This window comes from Salvelinus fontinalis, chromosome 36 (genome assembly GCF_029448725.1).
Source record: "Salvelinus fontinalis isolate EN_2023a chromosome 36, ASM2944872v1, whole genome shotgun sequence".
In the NCBI taxonomy this organism is placed as follows: domain Eukaryota; kingdom Metazoa; phylum Chordata; class Actinopteri; order Salmoniformes; family Salmonidae; genus Salvelinus; species Salvelinus fontinalis.
In genome coordinates, this window is record NC_074700.1 from 8198160 (window position 1) to 8214718 (window position 16559).

The 16559-nt window shown below is 42.4% G+C and overlaps 1 protein-coding gene across 2 annotated transcripts; it reads left to right on the top strand.

The window, feature by feature from the left end:
- The first annotated feature begins 299 nt into the window (after nt 1-299).
- Nucleotides 300-16540, top strand: LOC129835157 (hepatocyte growth factor activator-like). 2 transcript variants are annotated; one of them, XM_055900577.1, is made up of 13 exons: nt 300-781; nt 934-997; nt 1681-1774; nt 5228-5301; nt 6618-6761; nt 7090-7221; nt 8086-8196; nt 8487-8618; nt 11395-11680; nt 13886-14025; nt 14627-14767; nt 15073-15215; nt 16029-16540. In XM_055900577.1, the coding sequence occupies exons 1-13, from the start codon at nt 728-730 to the stop codon at nt 16200-16202; spliced, it is 1689 nt and encodes a 562-aa protein (XP_055756552.1). In that variant the 5' UTR covers nt 300-727; the 3' UTR covers nt 16203-16540. The 2 variants fall into 2 exon arrangements, with proteins under 2 accessions (XP_055756552.1, XP_055756553.1); XM_055900578.1 differs by lacking the exon at nt 8487-8618 and having other exon boundaries at nt 301-781.
- The last annotated feature ends 19 nt before the right edge of the window (nt 16541-16559 follow it).

Consider the following 16559-nt stretch of genomic DNA (forward strand, 5'->3'; position numbering starts at 1 on the left):
CTATATATCATTCATTTAAACGTCAAAAAATGGATGTACCAATCCAAGATGGCCCCTTTAATGATTAATTTCGCTTGAAATAAAAATTATTTGTAAGAATGCAAATCCTTGACACCCAACCAGCTCCAAACATAGACCTGTCAAGCCATTATCATTGGTCTTTAAGATATTCACATTGTCTTGTCAGGAAGTCGTTTCTTGTCAGTAAGAATAATATATCTCCGAGTGTAGTTTACCAGCAGGCATTTCAATTACTGCAATCTTTGAAAATTAGAGGCTTGGTTATGGGACAGGTTGTGTTCTTGCCACAGCACGCAGCACTTGGAATGTTTCCGTATGGTTACCAAGCTATGAGAGGAGGGATCCGAAACCATCACCCGCCACCTCCAAAAAGTTACTTTCCATTACATCAAAGATCAGCACTTTCAAGATCTTGCATGTTTAATCGTGGGCGTCTCGTAAGGGAAATTAGTTGCAATTCGATGTTTTGCGTGGAGTGATGGCCATAATCAAAAAGTAGGTCTAATGACGCATTTGATTTACTCAATAGAGTTTGCAGGGAACAGGCTCGCTCTTGCAGCATATCCCACGTTCTCCATGACCAAAAGCAGGCTGAGTTCTCTCGAATTGACAGATAAAACGTGACATTTATCTGACGGACCTGATTGAAGAAATTAATTTAAATAATTTTGCGCACGATAACATAGACTACATAACCCAAAATATTATGATGCTGTACTTTGTGTTACTTTTCCTACCGTATGTCCTCAGTGCACGGACGGTAAGTGGAGCTATTTCTTACAATTCAAGCAGTTCTTCTAGAGCGCAACAAGTGAACGGTTTGTTTGGATAGGCATATTTTGGCGTGCATCATTTGCCAAAGAAGTAAACTAACCGTGCATTACTTTAATATTGTTTTCACTTTGGTTCCAGCGAATGGTACTCCCAAGATATGAAACGTTTAGTGCAAGAAATGTGAACAGAGATAGTCATAAAGGTAATCATTACTATTAACATTAACAACATGCATTACCTGTTTAATTGATTACAGTTTTGTGCGTAGTCGTCAGTATCCTGTTTCAATGTTGTTTATAAAATGTTGAAATATGTTGTTTGTATAATAGGATTACACAACTGTACAATACAGCCCATCAACCAATTTACCAGTCAAGAACTCAATGATAATGACCTCTTTAATCGATGGAGTTGGAATCCAGAATTATTCATCTTGTGTTGGCAAGGGTACACAAACTCTTTTCATAACAGAATAACGATTAGGCTGTCTAGGGGAATGATATAGTGCTGAGATCTATGCATCCCTTCTACTGGGCTTCCCTAGTAATATAACTTGATTGGGTCCTGGCAGGAGCCGCTGTCAAACTCAAAAGATTAATTGTCTATCATATGCTGTGATCCCAAGCCATGGGAGAACACCTGCTTTCTCATAGCATATTCAAAGTGGCCTCTAATCTGACGCAAAGTGTTTTAGGGTTAGTATTGTTTTTACTTTCAATATTGATGTTGAACTGGTCTTGTGCAGTAAACTTAACGAAATACAGATTTTTTTAAATGTCTTGCGGGGAATAAGGAATTTATGACTAGATTATGTGTAAAATACAATATGTTCACAATATGTTCACTGATAACCGTATGTCTCTACTCCCGTTTCTGTGGATCCAGTCCTTACAGTAGAGGGTAAAGAATGTAAATTCCCATTCCTTCATGGAGGAAGCATTCACCACCACTGTATCACCATCAGCTTCTCCAGCTCTTGGTGAGTCCAGTGTCATCCATTTCAAGTGTCTCTTGGTCACTCTAGTATCCAATGTTTTAGAAACACAAACAACCACTTCAACCACACGCACATTCAGCATAACACTGCCACACATTTCCATTACTCAAAGAGATACACTATATATACAAATGTATGTGGACACCCCTTCAAATGTGTGGATTTTGGCTATTTCAGGTGTCTAAAATTGAGCACAACGCCATGCAATCTCCATAGACAAACATTGGCAGTAGAATGGCCTTACTGAAGAGCTCAGTGACTTTCAACGTGGCACCGTCATAGGATGCCACCTTTCCAACAAGTCAGTTCGTCAAATTTCTGCCCTGCTAGACCTGCCCCGGTCAATTGTAAAGGCTGTTATTGTGAAGTGAAAACGTCTAGGAGCAACAACGGTAGGCCACACAAGCTCACAGAATGGGACCACCGAATGCTAAAAAATCATCTGTCCTTGGTTGCAACACTCACTACGGAGTTCCAAACTGCCTCTGGAAGCAACTTCAGCTCAAGAACTGTTTCGTCGGGAGCGTCATGAAATGGGTTTCAATGGCCTAGCAGCTGCACACAAGCCTAATATCACCATGCGCAATGCCAAGTAGTGTAAAGCTTGCCGCCATTGGACTCTGGAGCAGTCGAAATGCATTCTCTGGAGTGATGAATCACGCTTCACCATCTGGAAGTCCAACGGCCGAATCTGGGTTTGGCAGATGCCAGGAGAACGCTACTTGCCGAATGTATAGTGCCAACTGTAAAGTTTGGTGGAGGATAAATAATGGTCTGGGGCTGTTTTTCATGGTTCGGGCTAGGCCCCTTAGTTTCAGTGAAGGGAAATGTTAATGCTACAGCATACAAAAACATTCTAGACGATTCTGTGCTTCCAACTTTGTGGGAACAGTTTGGGGAAGGCCCTTTCCTGTCTCAGCATGACAATGCCGCAGTGCACAAAGCAAGTTCCATACAGAAATGTTATGTCGAGATTGGTGTAGAAGAACTTGACTGGCCTGCACAGAGTCCTGACCTCAACCCCATCAAACACCTTTGGGATGAATTGGACCGCAAACTGCGAGCCAGGCCTAATCGCCCAACATCAGTGCCTGACATCACTAATGCGCTTGTGGCTGAATGGAAGCAAGTCCCCACAGCAATGTTCCAACGTCTTCCCAGAAGAGTGGATGCTATTATAGCAGCGAAGGGGGGACCAACTCCATATTAATGCCCATGATTTTAGAATGAGATGTTCGATGAGCAGGTGTCCACATAGTTTTGGTCATGTAGTGTACCTCACTCTTGTACACACAAAGGGGTTTCCCAGTTATAGGTTGGTGAGGTGAGACACCCACGCACACACGCACACGAGAGCCATGTGAAAGCCATGCCGAGTCCACATCACTAAGCATCTGTCATGGTCTAAACATACCAGCACATTCATGAAGAGACCACGACAACGCCTCTCCCCCCTCGGGAGGCTGAAAAGATTTGCCATTTGTCCGCAGATCCTCAAAAGGTTCTACAGCTGCACCATTGAGAGCATCTTGACTGGCTGCATCACCGCTTTGTATGGCATCCGACCCGCAAGGCGCTACAGCGGGTAGTGCGTACGGCCCAGTATATCACTGGGGCCGAGCTCCCTGCCATCCAGGACCTCTGTACCAGGCGGTTTCAGAGGAAGGCCCTAAAAATGGTCAAAGACTCCAGCCACCCAAGTCGTAGACTGTTCTCTCTGCTACCGCACTGCAAACGATACCTATGCACCAAGTCTGGAACCAACAGGACCCTGAACAGCTTCTACCTCCAAGTCATAAGACTGCTATATAGTTAGTTAAATAGTTAACCAAATAGCTACCCGGACTATCTGCATTGACCCTTTTTGCACTAACTTCTTTGACTCATCACATACGTGGCTGTTACTGTTTATTATCTATCCTTTTGCCTAGTCATTTCATTCCTAGTTAGATGTACATATCTATCTCAATTACCTCGTACCCCCGCACATCGACTCAGTACTGGTGACCCTTGTATATAGCCAAGTTATCGTTTCTCAATGTGTATCTATTATAATTTGTATTATTACGTGTTATTACTTTTATATTATTTTTCTATGTTTTTTCTCTCTGCATTGTTGGGAAAGGCCCATAAGTAAGCATTTCACTGTTAGTCCACACCTGTTGTTTACGAAGCATGTGACGAATACAACATGATTTGAAAATGTAACCACTGACAGACATTCTAACCACTAACAGACATTCATTGACACATGCATTTGCACTGTGACTGTCTCAAGACCCTTAATTACTACAGTAAATATAAAGACTTAAACTTAATTATAGTCCTCGTTAATCCATGTGGAATTGCCCTAAAACGTAATGAGGTGACTGTATGCAAACTTCCACAACCTAATTGGGCTATCCTAAATGGCTTCATATGCCAACGCTAGTCAGCACTGCTAATTTATTTGCCAGAAACTGTCATAAATGCTAATGTCATGTTATAACACATTTATGACACGGTTGCACAGGTTTTATAACCTAGAATTGAGTTAATGGTTTGTAGTAATGACTGTCTCATGTCTCAGAACTAACTATTTACTTTTCACAAATTGTGACACAGCAAGATGCCTCATTGCCTTCTTGTTTTGATTAAACTCTTCTTTTGTGAAAACAACTAGACCACAGATCTGTGTCTCATAACCACAGAGCTGTTGGACAGGGAGTGCTATGATAAAGTCATCTGTGTGGCTGCAGCCGCAGAGTAAATCCACTCAGGCTATGACAGGGCTGGTGAGCGTCTGCAAGTATGAACGTCTAGGATGTAATTCAACATGAATCTTGCCCTCTCCCACTCAGTCCTCAAGTAACAACAAGTGCCCAGTGCTGGCTCATCTTACACTCTGAGGGTTTTCGAGGGTGTGTGAGGGTGTGTGTGTGTGTATGTATGCGTGGTTGTGTAGGTGTGTGAATGTATTTGTGTATGTGTGTGTGTGTGTGTTCGCTTATGAACTCAGCCACTGGGATCCCAGCTTGAGAGTCACTTTCATCTCAATGTTTCTCCATTAGTTTCTCAAGGGATTTTGAAACCCAAGTCTTTTGGTTTGGTGTGTTGGGTGTAGTTACTGCAGTTAGCGGGTGTGGATTGATGGGTGGGGGAATCAATAAAACTTCTAACCCATTTTGGTAATATAGCTTTGGTCCCAAAAGGATTAAAGTGCAGTGCTCCTCAACTATTATGAAAGACAGTTAATAAATATGGTGTCAGTTTCAAACCCACTTCTTGTACTCCCTGGAGATATGCAGGTTTCTGAGGAATGTCCTTATGGTTCTTAGTCAGGTGACTGACCGTGTTCAATGTGCTGTTGATTTGCTTTCTGACTCCTTGATCTCAATGGCCAGGTTGAAACTGTTGCATGTGCGCTACAGGAATGTTTTTATTTCTGCATCATAGGTGCTCTCTGACGCACAACTTGGATCGGGACTTTCTCTGGGGATACTGTGCACCTGGGAACACTCAGCCCATTGGTGAGAGGTCATTCTTGTGGAATCTGTGGACAAGACCTCATGGTCTACAAAGTCTATGTTGTCTCTGTGTATTTATACAATCTTCAAGATACATTTCCTGCTATTTGCAGTAGTGGCATGCATGAACATAATATTTTTTAATCACTAGCCAGGTTTCCATCCAATTGTCGACAGATTCCCATGTATAATATTCTAGAATCCGTGTTCCCACCAGTGGTTTGTTTACACCAAACGGATTTGTTGTGGATAAAAATCAGTGAGGGATGACGTAGTGCACAGAAAATTTACTTTTTCACTTAAGTTTTCATATACCGAATAAAAATATAAAGTTCAATGTGTTTCCATCGCATTTTCATCTCTACCGATAGTTAAATAGCAAATGTGTCTACTCTGGTTTTGACACCTACGCTCTAGCCAACAGCTCACAGATACGGTCTAGTCTACATGATGAGATTATTATTGATAAGAATATTTTTTATTTGTCAAAACAGCAGTCAAGAATCGATCATCATGTCATCAGAATATGACCCCACGGATTGTTGAGGGAAGGCTCTCGGGGAACTGTGGGGGGGATTTTAAAGGGCTGGTGGCCTGGCGGTTGGGAGCTAGGGCCGGTGGATAATAGGTCGCTGGTTCGAGTCCCCGCTTTTTGACCTTGTGGGAGATCTGTTGACGTGTGATCGAGAAGGGTGTTGACCTTGGTTGCTGCGGTGGGCCGCTTAGATTACTGAATGTGGTGTAGATGTTGAGCAGCTTCACCGCAAGTAGATTGTATGTTTTAATATTCAATATATAAAAACATTATACAAAACAAATACTCATCAATGTGCACTTTCACCACCCTGTGAAGTTCATCATAATTTATTTAAACTGTAGTTTAATAAACTGCATGGTTTCCACAGTCAAAATGGGAGGACCACACACCATATCATCGCGTGACTCCAAATTTACTTTGATATGATGGTTATTATATCAATATTTGCGCGTAAAGGCATTTGTACCGCCATTTCCCACATAATTAATTTTACCGACACAAAAAGATCCCACCATGTCGAACAAACAAATTATCTGTTGCCATTTATAAATTGACACCGCCATTTAAAATAAATACGATTTGACTTTACTGGCATAAAAACTGCAGATGGAAACGTGGTTTCCTCATTTTCCTCCATTGCATTCATCTACTACTTCTACTTTTCAAACAGTGTTCAAATTAAACACACCAAAGTTGGTAAATACTTTATTCTTATGTTACTGAGGTAGCATGCTGTTTCTTTCTAATGTTTTCACTAATGTTCTCAGTTGTTGTGTTTTAGTGTTCGTCCACTCATCACGCAGATTCACAGACCCTTGTCAGGTGAATCCATGTCAAAATGGCGGCATCTGCACTCTGGTCCCCCGCAGACGCTCCTTCGAGTGCTCCTGTCCAGAGAGCTTCACTGGGAGGCACTGTGATCAGAGTGAGTAACTTTCAGTATCATACTTTCCATATGGACTTGTGTTTCAAAGCAGTTTCAATTAAACTAAACCAATTATACATTTTAGGTTAGAGTCAATTGTCAATGGGGTTTTATTTCTCATTGCGGTATGCCAAAGTGTGGGGGTGGTAGAGAAACTGTCTTCCCTTTTGAGAAGTACCTTTAGTGCATTAACCCTTATCTTGCTCTTCACAATGCCAAACACTTACCACAAAACATGCCCCCCTAACTCCTCATTGACCTGTTCACTACCTCCTCTTCTCACGTTTCACCCAACTACCTTTGATTTCTCTATTCTCCCCTTTGTCAGGGAAGTGCTATGAAACCATACACCTGAGATATTACGACACTGGAAAATCATGGGGAAGGATCTACCTTCGTAACGTGGAACGGTGCACATGTGTGGACGGGGAGATCTCCTGTGAGAGAGTCCGCTATACTGGTAAAAGACATTCTTACTCAGATCCTTTGTTACTTTAGCTTCAGCCACTCTATGCTTTTTTGTTGTTGTTGAAAATGAGAGTGGAACCTTAGAGTTGATGAGGTGCTGTCTCTTGGCTAGGAAATGGGTCCCTGAATGGGCCCCTGAGTTGAGGGCCCCCTAATACCTTTGGAGTATGAGGGCTTCTCCAGTTGAAAATCTTCCCATCCCGACATTCCTCAATCTCCCACACCTTTTGGATGATCAGATCTCTAGCCTCGGCTGTGTTGCCAGGCATCTCACTATATTCTCAATGTCTTAATGGTTGGAGGCCCCTCAGGTTCCTCTTTTGGCTGAGAGAAACCTCTCAGCCAAAAGATAAAGGTGCTTTCGTCTCTACGGTGGAAGTTTGATGGGTGTTGAAAAGACACTTTGGAGAGCCACTTGGACCAAACTTGTTTTGTTTTGTCATGGTATTAGGATTTTTATAAGGTTCTGCAAACGAATTTCATTTAACACTACCATTTCCTGCACCCCACCTTCCCAGCCTGTTATGTAGGCTATTCCCACTCATACTGCCCCCACATGGCCACTCCAAGAACAACATGTCAAATCAGACAACTACTGTACACCAGGGTCTGTGTTTGTGAATGCATTTCTCCCATTCTACTTTTGCAACCCTGAACCATAAGTGCTCGAACGTAGGTAGTCTAATGCTTCATGTGTGTTTTGATCAAAGTTAACACGCTTAAAGCGCTAATGCAAGACCAGCTCCTGTGTTTATCATGCAGTGGCGGGAGGCAGGATAAGGGTGGTTGGAACTGATCCCAGTGCTGTGGTTTGTCATAATGTATTATACCTGATGAAGTGTGTAACTGTCCTCAGTCTGCAGTGAGAACCCCTGTGAGAACGATGGTACGTGCCGACTCATCACAGACACCAGGGAGGAGGTGTGTGCCTGCAGGCCTGGCTACAGTGGACCTTACTGTAGCATTGGTGAGTCCAACCGCTACATGCTGACACAGTCACTGTCCGATTTACATTGCTAGGTTAGCCTAGCTTAGCAAAGCTTTAGTTTAGCATTACTGGTCTTAGCCAGAGGTCATACACTGGGATAGAGAAGACATTTTATGATGTTTATTCTGCTCTGTGACTACAAACATTTAGATAGTCCAATATAAATAAGGTAAACAGATAGACACGCACACACTCTCATAACACTTAAACACAGGAAGCTGTGATATACATGGTATACTGTCTCATCCTCCACACCTCTTGTTGTTCAGCTCCGGTGGTGGAGTGCTATGACAACAAGGGCACAGACTACTGTGGCGTGGTGGGCACCACCGTCTCTGGTGCCCGCTTTCTGCCGTGGAGAGCGCCCCCCTCAGGGGCTTGGGGAAAACCTCCTACTGCAGGTGTGTGTCCAGCATTAGGTTGTCTTTCTTTCTTTCTTTCTTTCTACATCTTTATTGACAACCAATCTGGCAACCCAAAACAGAAGCTGAAGTCTATGCTTCATGCCTGTCATGCCAGCACTATCTCACCACTATCATCCACCTCCCTCAGTCTGTCTGACCTTGATGGTAATATGGTCATTCACCTTCCCCTTTGTCTGGCCTTGGTGATATGGTCATTCACCTTCCCCTGTCTGTCTGGCCTTGATGCTGATATGGTCATTCTACCCGGTACAGACAGAAAAGGATGGGCCTCCCCTCTGACTCTGATTCCTCTTGAGGTTTCTTCTTTCTTGGGAATTTTTTTCCTGACACTGTGCTTCTGCTAGCTGTTTGGGAGTCCAGGCCAGGATAATGTTAAGTGTCATAACAGCAGTGTAACATGTCCACTGTGTCCAGAAACCCAGATAGGGACAAGATGCCGTGGTGCTACACTCTCAGTGATGGAGTCATCTCCTGGGAGAACTATGACATTCCGCCATGTGTCATAAGTTTATGTGAGTAGCATAAGAGCTCAGGGGTGTAGCCAGGGTCTGAATTTTAGTGACGTCCATGTTATTTGGACAACAGCAAAAACAAAAAAAATGACCCCAGCCATTATCACATTGGCTGCTGTAGCTTCATTAATCTCAGTCGATCTACAAACACATAGCCTATTAGCTATACAGATAGCCGCTACACATGAACTCACATTAACTCAGCACTGAGATTAAAAATGATAATTGAATAGATACAGATGGATCTGTTAGCAGAAAAAAAAGTTATTAGCAAAGGTTTAACAACTAAGTTTGCTTTACAGAACTTTTTTTATATTGCAATGTTATAGCAACATTTCTGCAATTCTACACATTTTGATATTTGAAGGAGAGTAACTAACAAAATCAATGCAGGCCCCCTGGAGGTCAGGGCCCCTGGGCATGGGCACGCGTGCTCGGTCGGTAATTCGGCCATGATTACTACAAGTTTAGATAGCTGGCTGGACTAATTTACCAATCTAAAAATGTTTTACTGACATGGGCTAAATGAGTGACTGTCAGTGAGGGACATAACAAGAGGAAAACTGCTGATGCTCTACCGAGTTTCGAAATTGCGCCTTTTTTTATTCTACTGTTCTAATTCTCAACAGTAAATTGAGACCCTGACTGAGTTCCTTTAAATAAAATGGTGTCTTCATATGTAGCTACGGCCCTGTAAGTGCTATAATGGGGCATCGCAAAAGCAGCGGGTTTTTTAGTTGCTACACTGGAGGCTTAGTTCTTCCCAGCGTGAAAAGAGCCGCAAGACACTTTATCAAATATTTTCAGGTGTGAGCCGCGTGTCCAAATCTTGAAAAAAGAACTCTGGTCTTGTCATATCACAATGAATAACCTTGTTATAGGACTTCATTTAAAGGATTGATTGATTATACCTTTGTGGATAAAGCTTCCTTTAAAAAAATAGTGTTGAGTTAAATGTCTCCAATGAACCTGCTTCAAATTATAGAGGTCGGCGAGTCTCTCTGATCCGTGAGGGGCTTTGTCTTAAATCAACGGTGAAATATGCATTTGGCAGTCTTCAATTTCTTCTCTCTTAAAACCTTTACTGTGTTATTATGAGCTGTGAAGAGTTTGACAGCATTTTGAATCCCACCAGCAGCTGCTTCTCATTTAAGTGGAATAGAACATCCTCTCTCTTTATATTCCCTCTAAAAATGTTTTTCTCCGCTTTCACAGAACTATGACAACCCCATGACACTATGCCTCCGTAACATTCAAAGCACTTTGCAAACTTAATTAAAAATATCTGCGTTAGTGATTAAAAATAAGCTTCTTGGAATTGTACTGCACTTACCTTTCCTGTGCCAGAAGAGAATGTTAACTTTACATAGGTACTGTTTCAATAGAAAGTCAGAATAGTATCTTGACACATGTAGCCTACTGTTTGAAGAGAATAGGTTAGATGAGAGGAAGTATGAGTCACTCAGAATCAACATGTCAAGTGTTGCCAAATGCTTCTGTAGTGACTGGGACAACTTGGCTCTGTTACATCAATGTCATGATGCCATGAGTATGCACAGAAAGCACATTCTTTGGCCAACCGCTATTTCACCACTTTTGTTAATGTTAATTGTTGGGTGGCAAATTGTATGCAATTCGGAACGTCTGACAATGCGTTATTGGGATTATTTTTAGTACTTTCAATAAAACAGCTCTATTTGTTGATTGTATTTTCAGGGGAAAATTAGCCATTGGTAAAGTCCAAAATGATAAGAAGAGGCATACTTAGCAGCCTTGGATGTAGCAATTAACTGGGTTTAGCCCAGTTACTCCAATTGTGGGAGCATGCTGGTAGGTAGTAGTAGTAAGCCTAGTAGTAGTAGTAGTAGTAGTAGCAGTAGTAGCACTACTACTAGTAGTAATAGTATTAGCAGTAGTAGTAGTAGTAGTAATAGCACTAGTAGTAGTAGTAGTAGTAGTAGTAGTAGTAGCAGTAGTAGCACTAGTACTAGTAGTAGTAGTAGTAGCAGTAGTAGTGAGCAGTAGTAGCACTAGTAGCACTAGTAGTAGTAGTAGTAGTAGTAGTAGTAGCACTAGTAGTAGTAGAAGACTACCATCAGTAGTAGTTTAGGAGTACCAGTTTATGACTAGTATTACCCTATCACATGTTGACAATGAAGTCAATGCTCTTCAGTAAACGTGACCTGATTTGAACTGATTAGATTAGCACTTGTAAACTGCTTCCATATTCATTTACACAGCTTCTTTGCGGAGAGTGGTACCATTGCCACAGCTGCCACCGCCACCTAATGTCCTTCCTGACACCAACCAAACCAACCACACCAAGCCAGACAAGAAGCCTGTGTGCGGAAAGAGGAACAATAAGAAGATATCGGTGGCCAGGGGTCGTATCCTGGGTGGCAACTCTGCCCTGCCCGGTACCCATCCCTGGATGGCAGCCCTCTACATAGGAGATGACATCTTCTGTGCGGGTACCCTGGTCTCGTCCTGCTGGGTGGTCTCTGCTGCCCACTGCTTCTTCCGCAGGTACCGTAGAAATAGAGCATATAGACACTACAGATGTAGGATCTTAATTTTATCACTCTGTTGCAGGATAACTTTTCTGCAATGCAGGTAATTTAAAACGTGTAGTTTATTTGAGGTTTGAAAAGGCTTCTGAAGTTTGTAAATTCCACTTTCGAAAAATGTGCACTATATATACAGTAGTATGTGGACACTCCTTCAAATAAGTCTATTCTGCTATTTCCGCCACACCCGTTGCTGACAGGTGTATAAAATTGAGCAGACAGCCATGCAATCTCCATAGACAAACATTGGCAGTAGAATGGACTTTCTGAAGAGCTCTGGGACTTTCAACGTGGCGTCGTCATAGGACGCCACCTTTCCAACAGGTCAGTTTGTCAAATTTCTGCCCTGTTAGAGCTGCAACACTACCGAGTTCCAAATTGCCTCTGGAAGCAACATAGCCGCACACAAGCTTAAGATCACCAATGTGCAATGCCAAGCGTCGGCTGGAGTGGTGTAAAGCTTGCCGCCATTAGACTCTGGAGCAGTGGAAACGCATTCTCTGGAATGATGAATCACGCTTCACCATCTGGCAGTCCGACGGATGAATCTGGGTTTGGCAAATAACAGGAGAACGCTACCTGCTCAAATGCATAGTGCCAACTGTAAATTTTGGCGGAGGAGGAATAATAGTTTGGGGATGTTTTTCATGGTTCGGGCCCCTTAGTTCCAGTGAAGGGAAATCTTAACACTACAGCATACAATTACATTCTATACAATACTATGACTTCAACTTTGTGGATACAGTTTGGGGAAGGCCCTTTCCTGTTTCAGCATGACAGTGCCCCTGTGCACAAAGCGAGATCCATACAGAAATGTTTTTTTTGTGATCGGTGTGGAACTTGACTGGCCTGCACAGAGCCTTGATCTCAGCCCCATCGGTCACCTTTGGGATGAATTGGAACGCAGACTGCGAGCCATGCCTAGTCACACAACAACAGTGCCAGACCTCACTAATGCTATTGTGACTAAATGGAAGTCCCCACAGCAATGTTCCAACATCTAGTGGAAAGCCTTCCCAGAAGAGTGGAGGCTGTTTTAGCAGCAACTGGGGGACAAACTCCATATTAATGCCCATGATCTTGGAATGAGCAGGTGTCCACATACTTTTGGTCATGTAGTGTATCAATCCCAACAAAAATGTCCATTAACTGTAATCCACATAATAATTCACATACTGACTCAAATGAATATCCTACACCTGTACAGCACTCTTTGAAGCATTTGTGTTCATAATTTTTTTCACCTGTTTGTGTTATGCAACATTGAGTCTATTTGACTGTAGAAATAGAGCATATAGAGTAGACAGTTGGACACTACATTGGCATTTGCGTTTATTATTTTGTCACCTGTTTGTGTGGTATGGAACTATGAGTTAGTCCTACGTTCCTCGAGGGACCATGCACATATATAGGCCTTGGTTTATTATTTTTGGGGTACTTTTTACACCTTTTTCATGATTTCGAATTGGCAGTTACAGTCTTGTCCCATCGCTGCAACTTCGCGTCTCCCGTACCGAGTCGGGAGAGGTGAAGGTCGAGAGCCATCCGCTGCGTCATTCAGGAGGCCCCACATATAGGCCTTGTTAAATAAAGAATGATTAATATCTTAGGAGTTAGCGTGTTGCACAGGTACGTAAGGCAGTGGAGAGTAGGGTATTTTGTGTGCTTATTTTCACATGCAACCTTTAACCTCACATTTAGGTATCAGCACATCACAGACACTAGTGGTCAGTACAGTATTTACACTCAACATTTCCCGTTTTATGAACACACTAGATTTCGACGCAAATATTCAGTTTGAGGAAAAGCTTAAAAATATTTGGTTTTCAAATGCCATTTGTAGGCCAATGGGGGAGGGTTTTCGTGGTTACTATGGTCTCGGGTCTTTAGATTTGAACATTTTCAGTTCAGGCACTGTATGTATCAAGCATCTCTGTAGGAGTGCTTAGGATCAGTTTCACCTTTTAGATTACAATGACAGAAATGACATGGACGGGGGGAACCTGGCCCTTGATTAGTACTCTTACTCTGAGGTACTTGATACATAAAGCCCCGGGGTAGTAATATCATACAAAATAAGTGTCATTGCATTCAGTTTAATTCATGTGACATAATTATCGTACAATGTGCTACTAATGACAGAGAATGATGTGTCTGTCCTCAGTCCCCTTGTGTCAAAGATTCGTGTGATTCTGGGTCAGCATAAGTTCAACGTTACGACTCCTGACACCAAAACCTTTGGAGTGGAGAAGTACATCTTTCCAGAGCGTTTTTCTGTTTTCAATCCAACTCTCCATGACATTGGTAAATATATTATTTCACGTTCCTATTCACTCACACTGACTATTAGCAAACACACACACTCAAACACTCACACAAAGTTGACATTATAGCACACGCTCGTCCACTGACTCACACACGTCATCCTAAAACTACCACACTCGCCCACACACAGACTAACAAAAACACTCACACATGCCAGTCTGCCTGTCTGCAGCACACACTCTGTCTGCACTCACAGCTGTGCATCTTGGAACAGCTGGCTCCAATGTGAACACACACATTTGAGTGTGACAGTCTCCGGGCATCTGCATCCATTCCCGAGGGGACTTTCACTTCTCTCTTTTTCTTCTCTTTTCTGAAAGCAAAACAGACATTATTCAATAGTGCAGCAATCGTTCTGTGATTTCATGATTCAACATTTGAATAACGATGACAGTACATCATACAGCGTGCTGTAACGTATTTGGATGTTTCAACCGATCAAGGGCGTAATCATTGGAAATTTACAGCGGTTCTCAATTTACCTACTTAAAGGTTAAATACAGGTTCAGTAAATAACACCTGCTATTGACTCTTTGTCACATTTTCCTGTGTTATGATGAGAATGTTTCTATTCCAACAGTTCTTGTGAAACTGAAAAAACAAGATGGCCGCTGTGTAAAAAAGACCCAGTTTATACGGCCAATCTGCCTGCCCAATAAAGACATGACCTTCCCGGACCAATACTGCTGTCAGATTACTGGCTGGGGCCACATGCATGAGAGTAAGTGTTGTGTCAAAAACTTCATTGCTTCTGCTTCATTGTGTGTCTTTCACCCTAGTGTAGTGGTCAGATATGTCATTATGGTTTTTAATGTTTTCATATCACCTTCAAAACTACACTGTAACATCTCAAATAGGCGTATATGCATCATATCCAATCATGTGCGCTCCCATATAGGCCCGTCCTTCCTATTCATGTCTTTACATGAATGTCTCATGGATGACACTGTTTCCATATGACCAAATGCTTATAGTATATGACTCTATCCCTTTCATTACTGATTTGTTTGTCTTATTTTTCCAAAGAGGCAAATAAATACACCAACCTGCAGGAGGCCGGTGTGAGGATCGTCCCGTTTGAGAGGTGTATCCTGCCTGAAGTCTACGGCAACCATGTGACCTCCAACATGGTCTGTGCCGGGACCAACCGATGTGCGGATGCCTGCCAGGTAATAGTGCATAGATCTAGGGCTCTCTGGACCCAAATTGGAATAGAATGATATAGATAATGTTTTCTTGTAGATGGTAGCCAGCCATGTGATAATGATGTGTATTGTGTGATACTTGCTGAATCACATCCGGCCGTGATTGGGAGTCCCATAGGGCTGCGCACAATTGGCCCAGCGTCGTCCCGGGTTTGGCCGGGGTAGTCCGTCATTGTAAATAAGAATTTGTTCTTAACTGACTTGCCTAGTTAAATAAAATAAAAAATACTGTATAATATGGAGGAACCACTGGGCAAAGTTTACATAACAAGCGGCTCTGCCTATACGCAGACAACGTGCTGCTCATAGGACCCCTGAACAATAGCATTTTTCCCTATGCTCTATGGAAACATTTGTAGAATTGCAGGACATTAACTTTAATGCTGAAATTGCTCTCTCCGCCGCCAAAATGGGGGCCACTAAAATGTTTTGCACTCAAGGTGGGGGTGGGGGGGCCCCAACCAAATCTAGCTTACGGCCCCCAAAATGCTAGTGGCGCTTTTGGTTCACAGAACATGCATATGGAGGCTGCTGTAAGAATTGCATGGCCTTCAGTTGCTTTCTCTTTAATGTAAAGTTATGGTTAACTTCCCACCTTGTTTATGTGTTGTAATGACAAATATTGCATTTAGGTAGGAATGGAATTGGTTTATATTGGTGTGTGTAATATAAAGTTTCAAGGGGATGACTCATTGTTTGTTGTTTGTGTGTGTGCGTGCGTGTATGTGTGTGTGTGTGTCTGCATGTGTGCCGCTCTGCGTATGTGTGTTCCCCCAGGGTGACTCAGGAGGCCCCCTGGCTTGTGTGAAGGATGATGTCAGCTTCCTGTATGGAGTTATCAGCTGGGGCGATGGCTGTGGAAAGACTGGGAAGCCTGGCGTCTACACCAAAGTCGTTAACTACGTGAACTGGATCAACACAATTATCAAGCGCAAGCCCAAGTCTAAATAAATGGTACAGCTGGTATTTTTTATATGTACTATGTACTATGTATATGTACTATGTGTACATACTGTGGAAGAATAGTGATATTTACACAACTGTGAAATAAATATTATTTTGTGACTGAATAAACATTTTAAATGTTGTTAAACGTGTATGTCCACCTGTCTTGAAAAATCGTAATTTGATGAAGGGTTCCCTGTAACTATACATTATTTCTGTCTTAGTGAACCACCCCCAGATGATAACAATTTAATATTTTATTAATTGGAATTAATCTTAGCGTCAATTGCAAGCAGGTTTTATTATACTTATATGTCGATTAAATATCACCTCTTGAAAAATCACCTGCTGAAAAATATCCAG

Bases quoted from the DNA above. Each gene is read 5' to 3' on its own strand.
- LOC129835157 (XM_055900577.1), top strand. From the start codon at position 728: ATGATGCTGTACTTTGTGTTACTTTTCCTACCGTATGTCCTCAGTGCA. The intron at 5,302-6,617 runs GTGAGAGGTCAT...GTTGTGTTTTAG, and splicing joins TGGGAACACTCAGCCCATTG to TGTTCGTCCACTCATCACGC. The intron at 8,619-11,394 runs GTGTGTGTCCAG...TCATTTACACAG, and splicing joins GGGAAAACCTCCTACTGCAG to CTTCTTTGCGGAGAGTGGTA.